The sequence below is a fragment of the Centrocercus urophasianus genome, unplaced genomic scaffold (genome assembly GCF_019232065.1).
Source record: "Centrocercus urophasianus isolate 14NV4802_14NV808 unplaced genomic scaffold, USGS_Curo_1.0 seq_19, whole genome shotgun sequence".
Classification (NCBI taxonomy): Eukaryota; Metazoa; Chordata; class Aves; order Galliformes; family Phasianidae; genus Centrocercus; species Centrocercus urophasianus.
This window is the reverse complement of record NW_024884744.1, coordinates 21,335,699-21,349,074: the sequence shown is the minus strand read 5'-3', so window position 1 is coordinate 21,349,074 and position 13,376 is coordinate 21,335,699. Positions and strand designations below refer to the sequence as shown.

Sequence of the window (13,376 nt, the reverse complement as noted above, 5' to 3'; positions counted from 1 at the left end):
AGCAGGACTCAGCAAAGAAGCTTTAGAAAGCCCATACTTTCCACTGCAGGAACTTACAGTCAAACTCTCCAACTGAATACAGTTGCTGCTGCTTCATTTGCACAGAGCACAGGGAGATAGGTTTACTTTAAGTTCTGACAGTGCAATATTGAAAGTCTTACACAGCTTACCTTGTAACTGCCACACTTTCAAGGGTGCCATCTCGTTGGTACTTTCCACGAGGTGTTTTCTAAGCTCTTTCAGCTCTTCATTCAAGTCAGGATACAACTGCCTAAAAGGGAACGAGGGTCAAGCAATTCTATAGCTTCCTGTAATTAGGTCTGCCAGTAATTCAAATACACTAATATACAAAAAAGCATGCTGCTAACACGTGTGGATCACCCAGATATTTAAATAGCAACAAAGCAGATCAGCACCTATGCATCAAGTTACTCAATATGACAAAGACAAAATGCAACTGAGCTTTACCTTAATTTCCCAAAAAGAAATCCTTGCACCTCATCAATAGGATCATCTTCATCTATTACTGTAGCATTCACATCAGTGCCTATGGACACACAGAGAAGAAAAACACTGCTGAATTATTCAGAAACAGCTCTCATGTGCTTTGATAAGCTTACCAAAACGCACTGCAGTAACTGAAGAGGAAAGAAAGGACGCTTGTCAACCTGTACCCAACTGTCCTAACTGTACAAATGGACACAGTAACTGCTGAAATAAGATCAGGGTGGATTGTTTACAAAGAAAAGCTTAAGCTGAGTAGAAACCTCAGGGATGTAGGCACTGCAAACTCAGGAGGACCTAGGAGCTCTCAGGACACACAAGCTTTGTAGAGAAAACGACAAACTCCAACCATGAATGCAATCCTGATCATATAATCCTGAGCATAATGACCTAATTGCTGGACACAGACCAGCTCTAATCTGTGTTTCATGCTCAAATCCAATCAAAGTCCTGACCTTTTGAAAGAATGATTGCTTCTGGACAGGCAGAAAGAGCACAGACATGCACGGAAGGCTGCATGCAGAATACATCCAGAATCAGACAGCAGCTGCACGAAAGCCATTCACCTCTAATTTGCAACACAATATCAGTGCAGCTCATTTTGCAGCTCATAGCAATGCAAGCAATTTGTCCATTTTACAAATGAGGAACCAATAGTTTCTTTTGTCAGTACTCCATACCACTGCAAGAGCTCTGATCTGTAAGCAGAATCTGATTGAACTGCAAAACCCTGAAGAACTCCATTTAAAATATGAATCCTATTCTTCACAGCTGTTATCTGTTACTGAAAGAAGTGGAGGGGGGAAAACACCAAAAATCCACAGCCAAAAAAAAAAAAAAATGGTTTTTTTTTTTTTTTTACTTTATTTATGAGTTCAGTTAAAAAAAAATAAAGCAGAGATTTCCATTTATCTCCATATACACATATGTGTGTGTATACTTGTACATGTACACAGTCACACAAATTACCCCACTAAAATAAATTTGGCAGGTGCACAACTGTTCAAGACACAGAGGTCAGTACTCTACAGAAAGAAAAAAAAACAACCAAAAAACAAATGCACAGTGCTTTGTACCTGCAAGCAATCTGCTTACCTGGTGAAAAACTGGCCATATTAATTGTGCTCTTACTAAGATCTAGTCCAGAGTCATGACACCATTGTGCAAACCACAGATAAGCAAGAGAAGTGCCTTACTGAATATATGATTGAATCAACATAGAGAGGAGGAGGTGATGATTTTGGAGATGTCAGATCAGAAAGAAAAGTATCTGCACTTCAGTCAAACAGCCATTTGTTTAAAAAAAAAACCAACAAAAAAAGCCAACAAAACATATATAAAATTGAAGCACCCACATTAGTTATTAAAACAAGAATTCACCTTTCACCTTTGTATCATCCTTGGCCTTATATTCGGTACTTTTAATAGCCAGTTCCACACCATAGCCAGAGAGGTAGACTTTTTCCTTACTGGGATTCTGCAAGGAAAAGCAAACGTTGCAATATTGCTACTTATTGTTTTGATCTAAATTAAAAGCTGCCATTTCCCAAAGCTTCGAAATCCCAAGCTGGTGCTTTACATCTAACTGGTCAGTGATGAACACAGTGAGTGAACTTCCAGTACTGTGTTGTAATAGCACAGCCATGCCAAGACCAATCGTGCAATACAACTTCATTTCTTGCTTCAGTACCTCTCCCACTGATAATAAACAGATAATTGTTAAAAATGAAAGCAGCACATGCAGTGCAGGACTACATTAGGTTTAGTACCATTAAATGATATTCAGAAAAATGTCATCTCTCTCCAATTTCTCTGAGTTGTTAAAATCAGTTCTATGGTTGTGGGTTAAGGGAGGAAGATGGCAAAAGGAGAAGTCACACTAGGAGCAGTAAGTGGTTCTGTAACAAAACTGCCTTTTATTTGAAATGGTATCCTAAGGTTAATCTCTGCTCTTCATACCAAGTGACTCAGTTGGCCAAGCTGTGGAAAGATCCAGTTCTGATTTCCTAGAGCAACATTTTCTAGGTTAAACTCTGTAGTTTCTCTGGAGATCAGCTCTGCATTAGGAAAAACTAAATGAGCCTCTTATTTAAACAGTCAGGAGATAAGAGTCTGTATTGCAACGAAGCAATAAACAGTGAGTATGCCAAATAATGATGAAGCAGCAATGCATTATGCAAGTGTCAATTTGAAGGGAGCTAACTGAGATCACTTTTCCTTTTGGCCTCTCCTGGACAGTTACTCTTTCCTGCTTTACCTGAGCATACATACTTACAGCAATATAGTGTCTGAGGACATAAGTGATTTCTCCTGCCTCAGCCTTTGCAACAAGCAGCTTATGGAACCTGTAGAAATCCTCTGTGCCAATCTCAGCATACAGTATGACAACGGGACTTTCGGGGTTGGATGCTGGGTATGTGTGGTCTCCTTTGAACAAAAAGGGCTTTGGTCTAAGAGCAAACATCGAAGATGATCACAACGTGATTCGTACCATTTCCTTACTCAGTGCAAAGTTCACAATTTCTTTTTCTCATGTTTAAACATCTTTTCTGCCTTCACAGCACACGTATGCAATACCAGGGTTGGCAGCACTAGATGCAGTGCTGATAAGACTTTGTTAAAAATGGACACATGGAAACACAACAAATAGCTAACTGATATTTTGAAGCTCATACAACACCCGGAATGCGAACTGTTGAGTCCCAGCCTGACCCATTGATTGAGCACCTGGGCAGCCCTAGGAGCACAGGTGAAGGCAATTCAGCTGTGATACAGGAAGGGGTGCAACCTGGCTGCACCTCTCTTAGATCTCATTGAAGGGCTGACTGCCATTGGGAAGGATCTCTTTCTGGAGATCCAGCCTTGGTGAAGCTTTCCCTGCAAACCTGAAGTCAAATTTTTGCTGTGGAGACTTGCTTCTGAGCAGGTAAGTCTGTGCGGGCAAGGGATCGGAGTAAGAAAAGGCCAAACAAAAAGCTCTTTTTTAAGGCTTTTTTAGGACTTTTTTTGAGGCTAACATCAGCACTGCGCTTGAGCTAGGAGCTGACAGCTTGTGGGTGGGCTCCTGAGTCACCAGAGGTGGACTGGCACATTAGCGGCACGGTTTAAACACCCACTCACATCTTCACACCTGATAATAAGCCTTAAATAGCTCCTGGGAGTTCCTGGGAGCTCCACAAGTCACATCAGGTGAGAAACCACTGTTTCTGTTCATTGGGAAAGGAGAGGTCCCTCCTTGCTCAGGAGATCAGATTTCCTTGACAGTCTCTGAGACCACCAGCTGAAACATGGTCTCCACTAGACAGTGGGCTCATTCCAAGAAGGCTGTTGCAACCTAGACTGAAACCTTAGTAAGAAATGTTGCTGTTCAGGCCTCTGGCTGCAGGGAGTGCCTGAGCCTACTTCTGCCTGGGGAGCGTTGCAGGGACTTAACCTGTGCGAGGTGTGAGCAGGTGGACGAGCTTCTCAGCCTGGCAGTGGAGCTCGAGGATGAGGTGCAGAGACTTAGGACCATCAGGGAGTGTGAGCAGGAGATCGACTGGTGGAGTGACTCACTGGCCTACCTGAGGGAAGGGCCATGGAAAAAAAAAACCAGACAGTTGGTGGACCCCCTACCCTATCACAGTCAGACAGACCTCACTGATGAGGAAGGTTGGAAAAGAGTCCCGACTTGGTGTCACAAGAGACACCCCCACCTGCCCAGCCCACCTCCACAACTCCCTTTAAGCAACAGGTTCCAGATGCTGGAAGTTGAAGAGGAAGTGACTGGAGGGGTGATGCAGGATCAGCCTAGGAGAGAGCCCAGGGTGAGGTGGTCACCCCGTGCCTTGAGACTGCCTCTGATAGTAAAGAAAGAAGGGTGGTTGTGGTGGGTGACTCCCTTCTCAGAGGAACGGAGGGCCCCATATGCAGACCTGACCCGAGCCGCCCAGAAGTGTGCTGCCTTCCTGGGGCTCGGGTCAGGGGCATAACCAGGCAACTCCCAAAGCTGGTTAGGTCAACTGACTATTTTCTGCTACTCGTAGTTCAGGTGGGCAGTGATAAAATCACTCAGATGAGCCTACACACAATGAAAAAAGATTTCAGGGGTTTAAGGCGTTTAGTCCACGGAGTGGGAGCTCAAGTGATCTTCATGACCACATGAGGGATGGGCATGTCATCCATGACAGTCAGTACAGCTTCATCAGAGGAAGGTGGCCTTCTATGATGGAGTGACGGCATTGGTGGATAAGGGAAAGGCGACCGATGTCATTTACCTGGACTTGAGCAAGGCTTTTGACATGGTCCCCCACCACATCCTCATCTCCAAATTGGAGGGATGTGGATTTGATGGGTGGACCACTTGATGGATAAGAAACTGGTTGAAAGGCCGCAGGCAGACAGTGGTCATCAATGGCTCTATGTCCAGGTGGAGGCCAGTAACGAGCAGCATCTCCCAGGGCTCTGTCTTGGGACCGGTGCTCTTCAACATCTTTATCAATGACAGCGATGTAGGAATCGAGTGCACCCTCAGCAAGTTCGCTGATGACATCAAGCTGAGCGGTGCGGTCAACACAGTAGAAGGAAGGGATGCCATGCAGAGGGACCTCTAGAGGCTAGAAAGGTGGGCAGGGTGAACCTGATGAGGTTGAGGAATCCCAGGCATCTGTACAGGCTGGATGGAGTGGTCCTTGAAAGCAGCCCTGTGGAGAAGGACCTGGGGGTCCTGATGGATGAAAAGCTGAACATGAGCCAACAGTGTGCTCTTGCAGCTCGGAGGGCAAATGGTATCCTGGGGTCCATCAAAAGAGGGGTGGCCAGCAGGGACAGAGAGGTGATTGTCCCCCTCTACTCTGCTCTTGTGAGGCCCCATATGGAATACTGCATCCAAGTGTGGAGCCTGCAGTACAAAAAAGACAGGGAGCTGTTGGAGAGGGTCCAGAGGAGGGCCACTAGGATGATCAGGGGACTGGAGCACCTCCCCTGTGAGGATAGGCTGAGGGAGCTGGACTTGTTCAGCCTGGAGAAAAGAAGGCTGCGGGGTGACCTCATTGCAGCCTTTCAGTACCTAAAGGGAGCCTACAGAGGGGCGGGGAATCAACTCTTTGAAAGGGTTGATACGTGTAGGATGAGGGGAAACGGTTTTAAGTTGAGGGAGGGGAGATTTAGGTCGGACATCAGGGGGAAGTTCTTTAACCAGAGAGTGGTGAAGTACTGGAACAGGCTGCCCAGAGAGGTTGTGGATGCCCCGTCCTTGGAGGTGTTCAAGGCCAGGTTGGATGGGGCCCTGGGCAGCCTGGTTTAGCATTTAACGTGGAGGTTGGTGGCCCTGCATGTGGCAGGGGGATTGGAGATTCATGATCCTTGAGGTCCCTTCCAACCCTGGCCATTCTGTGATTCTGCTCTATACCTTCAGGGCCAATGAGGGACTCCAAGTGTGATAGAAAAGCACAAGTGATGAATAATTGGCTCGGAGGCTGGTGTCAAACCAGAAACTTTGGCTTCTTTGATCATGGGGCAGTTTACTCGGCCCCTGGCCTGCTGTCTGCCTCTGGAACCCACCTATCTGGAAGGGGGTGGCGAATACTAGCGTAGGAACTAGCGGGGCTTATTGAAAGAGCTTTAAACTAGCTATGAAGGGGGAAGGGGACAAAACAGGCCTCTCAACAGATGAGCCTAGGGGAAAGATGCTCGAGCAGGGGATGAGGCAGATGGCTTGTCTGAAATGTGTCTATACCAATGCACGCAGCATGAGCAACAAGCAGGAAGAGTTGGAAATGACTGTGAGTCAGGCCAATTATGATCTTGTTGCCATTTCCGAAACATGGTGGGACCACTGCCACGACTGGAGTGCTGAGATAGATGGCTACAAGCTCTTCAGAAGGGATAGATGAGGAAAGAAGGGTGGTGGTGTGGCCCTTTATATTAAAGACTGTTTTGATATAGAAGAGCTTGGGGTTGGGAATAATAGAGTGGAGTGTCTATGGGTAAGGATCAGGGGGAAGGCCTGTAGAGGCGGCATCTTGGTGGGGGTCTGTTATAGACCGCCTAATCAGGACAGGGAGTTGGATGAGGCATTCTATGAGCAGCTCGCAGAAGTCAACGCTATCGCCAGCACTTGTTCTGATGGGAGACTTGAACTTCCCTGACATATGTTGGAAATACAATATAGCGCAGAGGAAGCAGTCCAGGAGGTTTCTAGACTGTGTGGAAGATTGCCTCCTTACGCAACTGGCAGGAGAGCCAACCAGGGGCTGTGCCCTGCTGCACCTGGTCTTCGCTAACAGAGAAGGACTGGTGGGAGAAGTGAAGGTTGGGGACTGTCTTGGGCAGAGTGACCACAGAATTGTAGAATTCTCCACTCTTGGGGATGTCAAAAGAGTGACCAGCAAAACTACCTTCTTGAACTTCCACAGGGCGGACTTTGACCTGTTCAGGGAGATTGTAGCGTGGGTCCCTTGGGAGTCGCTTCTCAAGGGTAAAGGGGCCCAGGAAGCCTGGATGCTCCTCAAGACCGAAATCTTAAAGGCACAAGAACAGGCTGTGCTGAGTGCCGTAAGGTGAGCCGCAGGGGAAGACGACCGGTGTGGATGAGCCGGGAACTACTGTTGAGACTCAAGGAGAAAAAGAGAGCCTACATCCTCTGGAAGAAGGGACAGGCTGCTCGGGGAGATTACAAAGAAGTAGCTAAGGTATGCAGGGAGGAAGTTAGGAAGGCAAAAGCCCAACTTGAGTCTGGGACACTGCACAGAATATGCCCCCAGCAATTCCGGTGGAGACAGTCAGAGAGCTCCTCCTCCATCTGGACTGTCACAAGTCCATGGGACCAAATGGGCTGCACCCTCGAGTGCTGAGGGAGCTAGCAGGGGTGATTGCTGAGCCCCTCTCGGCCATCTATCAACGCTCCTGGTTAACTGGTGAGGTCCCAGAGGATTGGAGGCTTGCTGATGTGACTCCCATCTTCAAGAAGGGCAGTAAGGAGGATCTGGGGAACTATAGGCCTGTTAGCCTGACCTCGGTACCAGGGAAGGTTATGGAGCAAATCATCTTGGATGAGATTGCACAGCATGTACGCAGTGTCCAGGGGATCAGGCCCAGCCAGCACGGGTTGGTGAAAGGCAGGTCGTGCTTGACCAACCTCATCTCCTTCTATGACTGGGTGATTAGTCTGGTAGATGAGGGAAGGGCTGTTGATGTAGTCTTCCTAGACTTCACCAAAGCCTTTGACACGGTCTCTCACAGGCTTCTTCTAGGGAAACTGGCTCCCTGTGGTCTGAACAGATATACGCTTCTTTGGGTAAGGAACTGGCTACAGGGCCGTGCCCAGCGGCTCGTGGTGAATGGAGTGAAGTCCAGCTGTGACCCGTTTCAAGTGGTGTTCCCCAGGGGTCGGTACTGGGGCCCATCCTGTTTAATATCTTTATTGATGACCTAGATGAGGGCATTGAGTGCACCCTCAGTAAGTTTGCAGATGACACCAAGCTGGGAGGTGGTGTGGATCTATCTGAGGGTAGGGCGGCCCTTCAGAAGGATTCAGACAGGCTGGACCACTGGGCCAAGGTGAATGGGATGAGGTTCAACAAGGCCGAGTGCCGGGTCCTGCACTTTGGCCACAACAACCCCATGCAGCATTACAGGCTTGGGGATGAGTGGCTGGATGAGTGTGAAGAAGAGAAGGACCTGGGGGTGTTGGTTGGTGCTCGGCTGAACGTGAGCCCACAGTGTGCCCAGGTGGCCAAGAGGGCCAACGGCATTCTGGCCTGCATTAGAAATGGTGTGGCCAGCAGGAGCAGGGAGGTGAGCATCCCCTGGTACTCAGCACTGGTGAGGCCGCACCTCGAGTGCTGTGTTCAGTTTTGGGCTCCTCACTACAGGAAAGATGTTGAGGTCCTGGAGCGTGTGCAGAGAAGGGCAACGAAATGGTGAGGGGTCTGGAGCACAAACCTTATGAGGAGCGGCTGAGGGAGCTGGGATTGTTCAGTGTGGAGAAGAGGAGGCTCAGGGGAGACCTCATTGCACTGTACAACCTCCTGAAGGGAGGCTGTGGTGAAGAGGGATTTGGCCTCTTCTCCCAGGCAATGAACAGGACGCAGGGTGATGGCCGCAAGTTGTACCAGAGGAGGTTTAGGTTGGACATGAGGAAGAACTTTTTCTCTCAGAGGGTGGTCAGGCACTGGCATGGCTGCCCAGGGAGGTGGTGGAGTCACCGTCCCTGGCAGTGTTCGAGAGGCGCCTGGATGACGTGCTGTGTGATGTGGTTTAGTGCTGGTGGTGGCAGTGGTGATGAGGAGACGGTTGGACTGGATGATCTTGCAGGTCGATTCCAACCTTGTGATTCCATGATTCAGGGACGAGCCTCCTCTTCCCTTCCTTTACAGCTCCTTTCTATCATGTTGATCCTTAGTCATTACACCTCTGGTGAAATCCCTTTTCCCATCGCTGTAATACCTTTTCTTAAAAGTTATCTGTGTCCTTTAAAATTTCAGTTACTTTCATTTTGTGATTCAGAAGTTTTGTATAAAAATAAAAGGCTACTAGACCAAAGGATCAGTAAAAGCTAATTCCAATCAGAATTAGTACTAAATAATAGACTACCACTTCTACGCAAGAGATGGATACATCAAAACTGAAGAACCAGAAACTACTGACTCATGACAGTCTCCCTGCAGCAGTACAGCTAGAATGTCTTTTAAGATCTAATGTAGCAACTGGAAAAGAAGCAAATACCTTTCTGAAGCAGTCTTTAGAAGTGTTCCAAGAGAGTTGTATTCGCATGTCTTCTCCCCATGCACAGCAAAAAAAAGGGCACAACCCTTCAGTGGAGGCTCATCTGCTGCTATCTGTATTGAAATATTTGCAATAATAGGTTGAATGTTTACCCTGCGAACAAGGGAAACTGAAACAGCACAGCTCTATAGTAATTGGTCTCCTTTCCTATTTATTATATAAATTAAACATGAGGTAAAAGTCACAAGACTGATTAATAGGTCTTAAATTTTTATAGTTATTTTGTCAGCTTATTACTCTCAGCTGATAGCAGTTCCAAGAACAGGAATTGGGACCCACAATTGCGAAGGGTTGGTATTCTTTGTATTATATGCTAGTTGTTATTATATGCTATTATATGTAGTGAATACACTACATGTATTCAACAGAAATGATAAAATGATTCAAGACAAAAAAGGAAGATGCCACCTTCTGCCTGCTTCAAAAAAGCACATCATAATGAATGGCTTGCAACAAACTGCATGTCCACCACGGTTAACAAGGAAGACAGAACACAACAAACTGCCCGTTACAGGTTCTAATCACTACAAATACACACTTGTGGATGTACAACTGAATAATGGGAGCATCACTAGCACCATATGCATCAACAGAGCCGTAACGATGTTCTTCAGAAGTCTCTGCACATTTATGAGTGCAGTGGGTGTGCAAACATTTCAAAATCCCAATTCTTTAGGCTGCTGTAGACAGATGGGCTCCAGTCTGGCACACAGTGAAATCAGCACACGCCTGTGCACCTGAGCTCAGCTGTATGAAGCACCAGTCAGTTTAACAGTCTGTTATCTGTGACACAGATGGCTCCTTCCCAGACGCCTTGCCTTAATGCTTTAGAAAACAGTGGAGGATTTCTCCCGTGCTGTACTGACCTGCTGAAAAGCTTGAACTGTTGCAGAGTAAGAACGCAAGGACAAGGAAAACTTCAACAGATTCTGCTGTAAAGGTGACAAGCTCTGGGAGGCTACCTTCAGAATTTCGTGGTAAGCAGAATAATCACTGCCTGCAAAGCCAGAGTACAAGCAGTTATCCTCCTATATCACATCCCCACTAATTGAGATTTGTATCAACAGAATCCCACTGGTATTAATTGAAAATACGCATACCACCTTTCCTCCTTAATTTTCATTACAAGTGCCACAAATGGATGGGAGTTAACTTCATTAACTTTGTCCATGAGAGAACATGAACACTCATATACATTCCTAAGCATGCAAACAGGAGCAGGGAAACAGTTAAGAGCTTTAATTTAACTTCAGTTCAGAAATAAAAATACCAATAATATTTTATGCTTAATGTCATAACAAAACTTGGAAGCAAAACAGCTGTCTGCCACTGCTTTGGTCAAATGGACATCAAACATCTCGATCAAACATCATCAAACATCACTTCCACAGCAAAAACAATACCAAAGTCAGCCCTCCCTGATTTTTACAATATTGTACAATGGAAGAGGAAAAAAAAAAAGGTTTATTTTTCAACCACAGCCATTTCCAGTGATGATTAAAAAAATCATTACGAGAACTTACCATCATGTTCAGGTGTCCTAATATGCTGACTGGCTTCAACAAAATTCCAGAACTTTTCTTGACTTTCTTCTGACAGAAATTCACTGCAGAAGAGAGGACACAGATAAGTCCATGAGTTCTGTCACCATACTGACACCTTGCAAAGCTCCACAGAAGGTCAGCTCCCACCATACCTTCACCCTCTGCAGAAAGCTGTATATTACTACCAAAAAAAAAAGCAGACCTGGAAAGCTAACAACAAACAAAGCAGTGAATAGCAATGAATACACAAAAGAAGCTGATCAGCATTTTGTTCATCTCTCAAAGACTGAAGTGCACGTTCTGGGACCCCTTCTCCCTCCTCCATTTCTTTTAAGCAGACATTTTTGTTTACTTTATTGCAACAAACTACAGCTGGTTAGAGCTACTGGCTTAAGTGGTGTGGGTTTTTTTTAAGTGAGCAAATAGAGAAGTCACAGACAGCTTCAAACCATGACATTGTAATCCCCCCTGTATTAAGTACATGGTTATAGGGGCACAGAGAGCAAAAATAGCTCCCTTGTACCATTTCATATGCCAAAGGATGACATAACACGAGATGTGAAGCCCACCAGGCACTGCAGCAGCATATGTGCCTGTCCCAAGCCCTTCTGACCTACTGCAATAGGCACTATTGAGATGTTTAGGTACTGAATGGCAGTGCTGGGTATGCCAAGCAGCAGGAACGACTTGGCTCTGCAGTGCTGCATCACTGCGGAGTTCACCTAAGATGAACAGAGTTGCCCAAAGTCTTGGAATGTAACGGTCAGGTTACAAACCAAGCCTTGGCACATAATTACTACTGGATTCCTATTTGCTGGTCTTCTAGGTGAGCTTTCCTACTAAGCTCCCTCTAAAATCCCTCTAAGTTTCCCCCCCCAGAAATGGTTGACATTGTCAGGATCTTCAAATCCCAGCACCAGCACCTGAGCTTTGCACTTTACAGCTTGAGGCCTTTTCAGTCTTGAAACTGAAGGTCTACAGAGAAGGTTACAGAAGAGCAGTCAGTTTCACCCAAGGCACACCTGTCCTACTGCTCAATGTCAAGCCCAGCAAAATGCCCAATGCCTGAATATTTGCACATGAACCAACCGTGCCAACACAGGCAGAATTCCACATATGGCAACACCTCTACACAATACCAAATTCATCACACACACAATTGCACAAGCACCACGAAGTCCTGCTTTGCCCTGACATCATCAGATGCTTACACCATGCAATGAAATGACTGGGACCTGTGAAATGCCAAGCAGACGGGCAGGGGGAGGCCAGCATTTAGCACACAGGCCTGTGTACCATTCCCTTGTAACTGATTACACAACATATCTGTTCAAAACATTGTCTTATAAATAAAATACAGTATAATCTGTGACTTCAGCTTGCCCATATTCACTGACAGCGTGATACAATTATTTCCCTAACTTAAACAACACCTTTAAAAAAGGATACAAATCTTTAATTGGAATAGATCTCTGCAGGTACACCTGCACAACTCACAAGAACAAAGTTAAACTCGAGCTAAACCCATGCAAGGAACAGATACACATCAAAACCAGCAGTCATCACCAGAGTTAAGAATGCAGGCAGAGGGCACCTCCTGCCCAAGCCTGTATGTCAAATGCATCTGACAGGAGAGAAATAGAAGCAACTGCCCCAAAATCTGCAGCTCCCCAGGGATACAGCTGTGTGTGAATGCACTTGGATGGGAGCAAATGGGTTTTTTTCTGACTGATGCTCAAGGCTTAATGTATTAAGAGAGCGCTGCCTCTACAGAGACACAGGATGCAGGAGCAGGGCTGTGTCACCAGAAACAGAAGACCAATACCTCCAGGTCAAACTGGACACTAAGACACCATGCAGGACTGCTTACAACAAAGCTGATACATCACAGAATCTTTAAGAGTTGGAAGGGACCTCTCAAGGCCATCTAGTGCCCTGCAATGAACAGAGACATCCACAACAAGAACAGGTTGCCCAGGGCCTTACCCAGCCTCACCTTGAAAATAGTAACCATGTACTCTTACATATTGCTTTATACTCTGTGTATTCTCAGTATACTCAGTACATTCTGATTTACGATTGAAAATCACAGTGCACTGACCTTGTCTCAAGGAGCAGAGGAGTTGAAGACCACTTTGTAGTTAGAGATGTTGTCACAGCCTTAGAACCTCCTTTTACAAATGAGCAGCTGAACCAGACCCCCAGAACTGCAGTAAGAATTCCCATTTTATAGCGGAAGTCTAAAAAAGATGAAGAAAACAAGTCAGCTTTGTGCTGCCTCTTTTTCTAAGTACAGAATTTCACATATCCAAATATATTACGACATTTTAAAATTGGGTGGCCTGTAATAATTCAGTTAATCATAGTCCCACCTGCATTTACAAAATTAAAAACACTATGGGGCCAGGAAAAGAGAAAAATTATTTTAAAATCCGACTCCTGAACTACAATCCAACCTAAATCAATTCCTGCCTCTTTGATGTTCATGCTTTTAAATAAAAGTGCTTCTCTTCTGGAACACCCACACCACATGTAACTTGCTTTACAGTGTACTACAAACAG

General features: G+C 45.9%; 1 protein-coding gene across 4 annotated transcripts in view; it reads right to left on the bottom strand.

Annotated features, from left to right (window-relative positions):
- Positions 1 to 13,376, bottom strand: part of UGGT1 (UDP-glucose glycoprotein glucosyltransferase 1) — a 45,002-nt gene that overhangs the window by 30,662 nt on the left and 964 nt on the right. For all 4 annotated transcript variants that reach the window (XM_042820661.1, XM_042820659.1, XM_042820658.1 and 1 more), the window contains exons 2-9: positions 12,916 to 13,054; positions 10,794 to 10,876; positions 10,137 to 10,267; positions 9,211 to 9,323; positions 2,780 to 2,954; positions 1,885 to 1,981; positions 469 to 547; positions 171 to 271 (exon numbers count right to left, since the gene is read on the bottom strand). In XM_042820661.1, the coding sequence (XP_042676595.1) occupies positions 171 to 271; positions 469 to 547; positions 1,885 to 1,981; positions 2,780 to 2,954; positions 9,211 to 9,323; positions 10,137 to 10,267; positions 10,794 to 10,876; positions 12,916 to 13,054 (918 nt within the window). The remainder of the gene's footprint in view (positions 1 to 170; positions 272 to 468; positions 548 to 1,884; positions 1,982 to 2,779; positions 2,955 to 9,210; positions 9,324 to 10,136; positions 10,268 to 10,793; positions 10,877 to 12,915; positions 13,055 to 13,376) is intronic.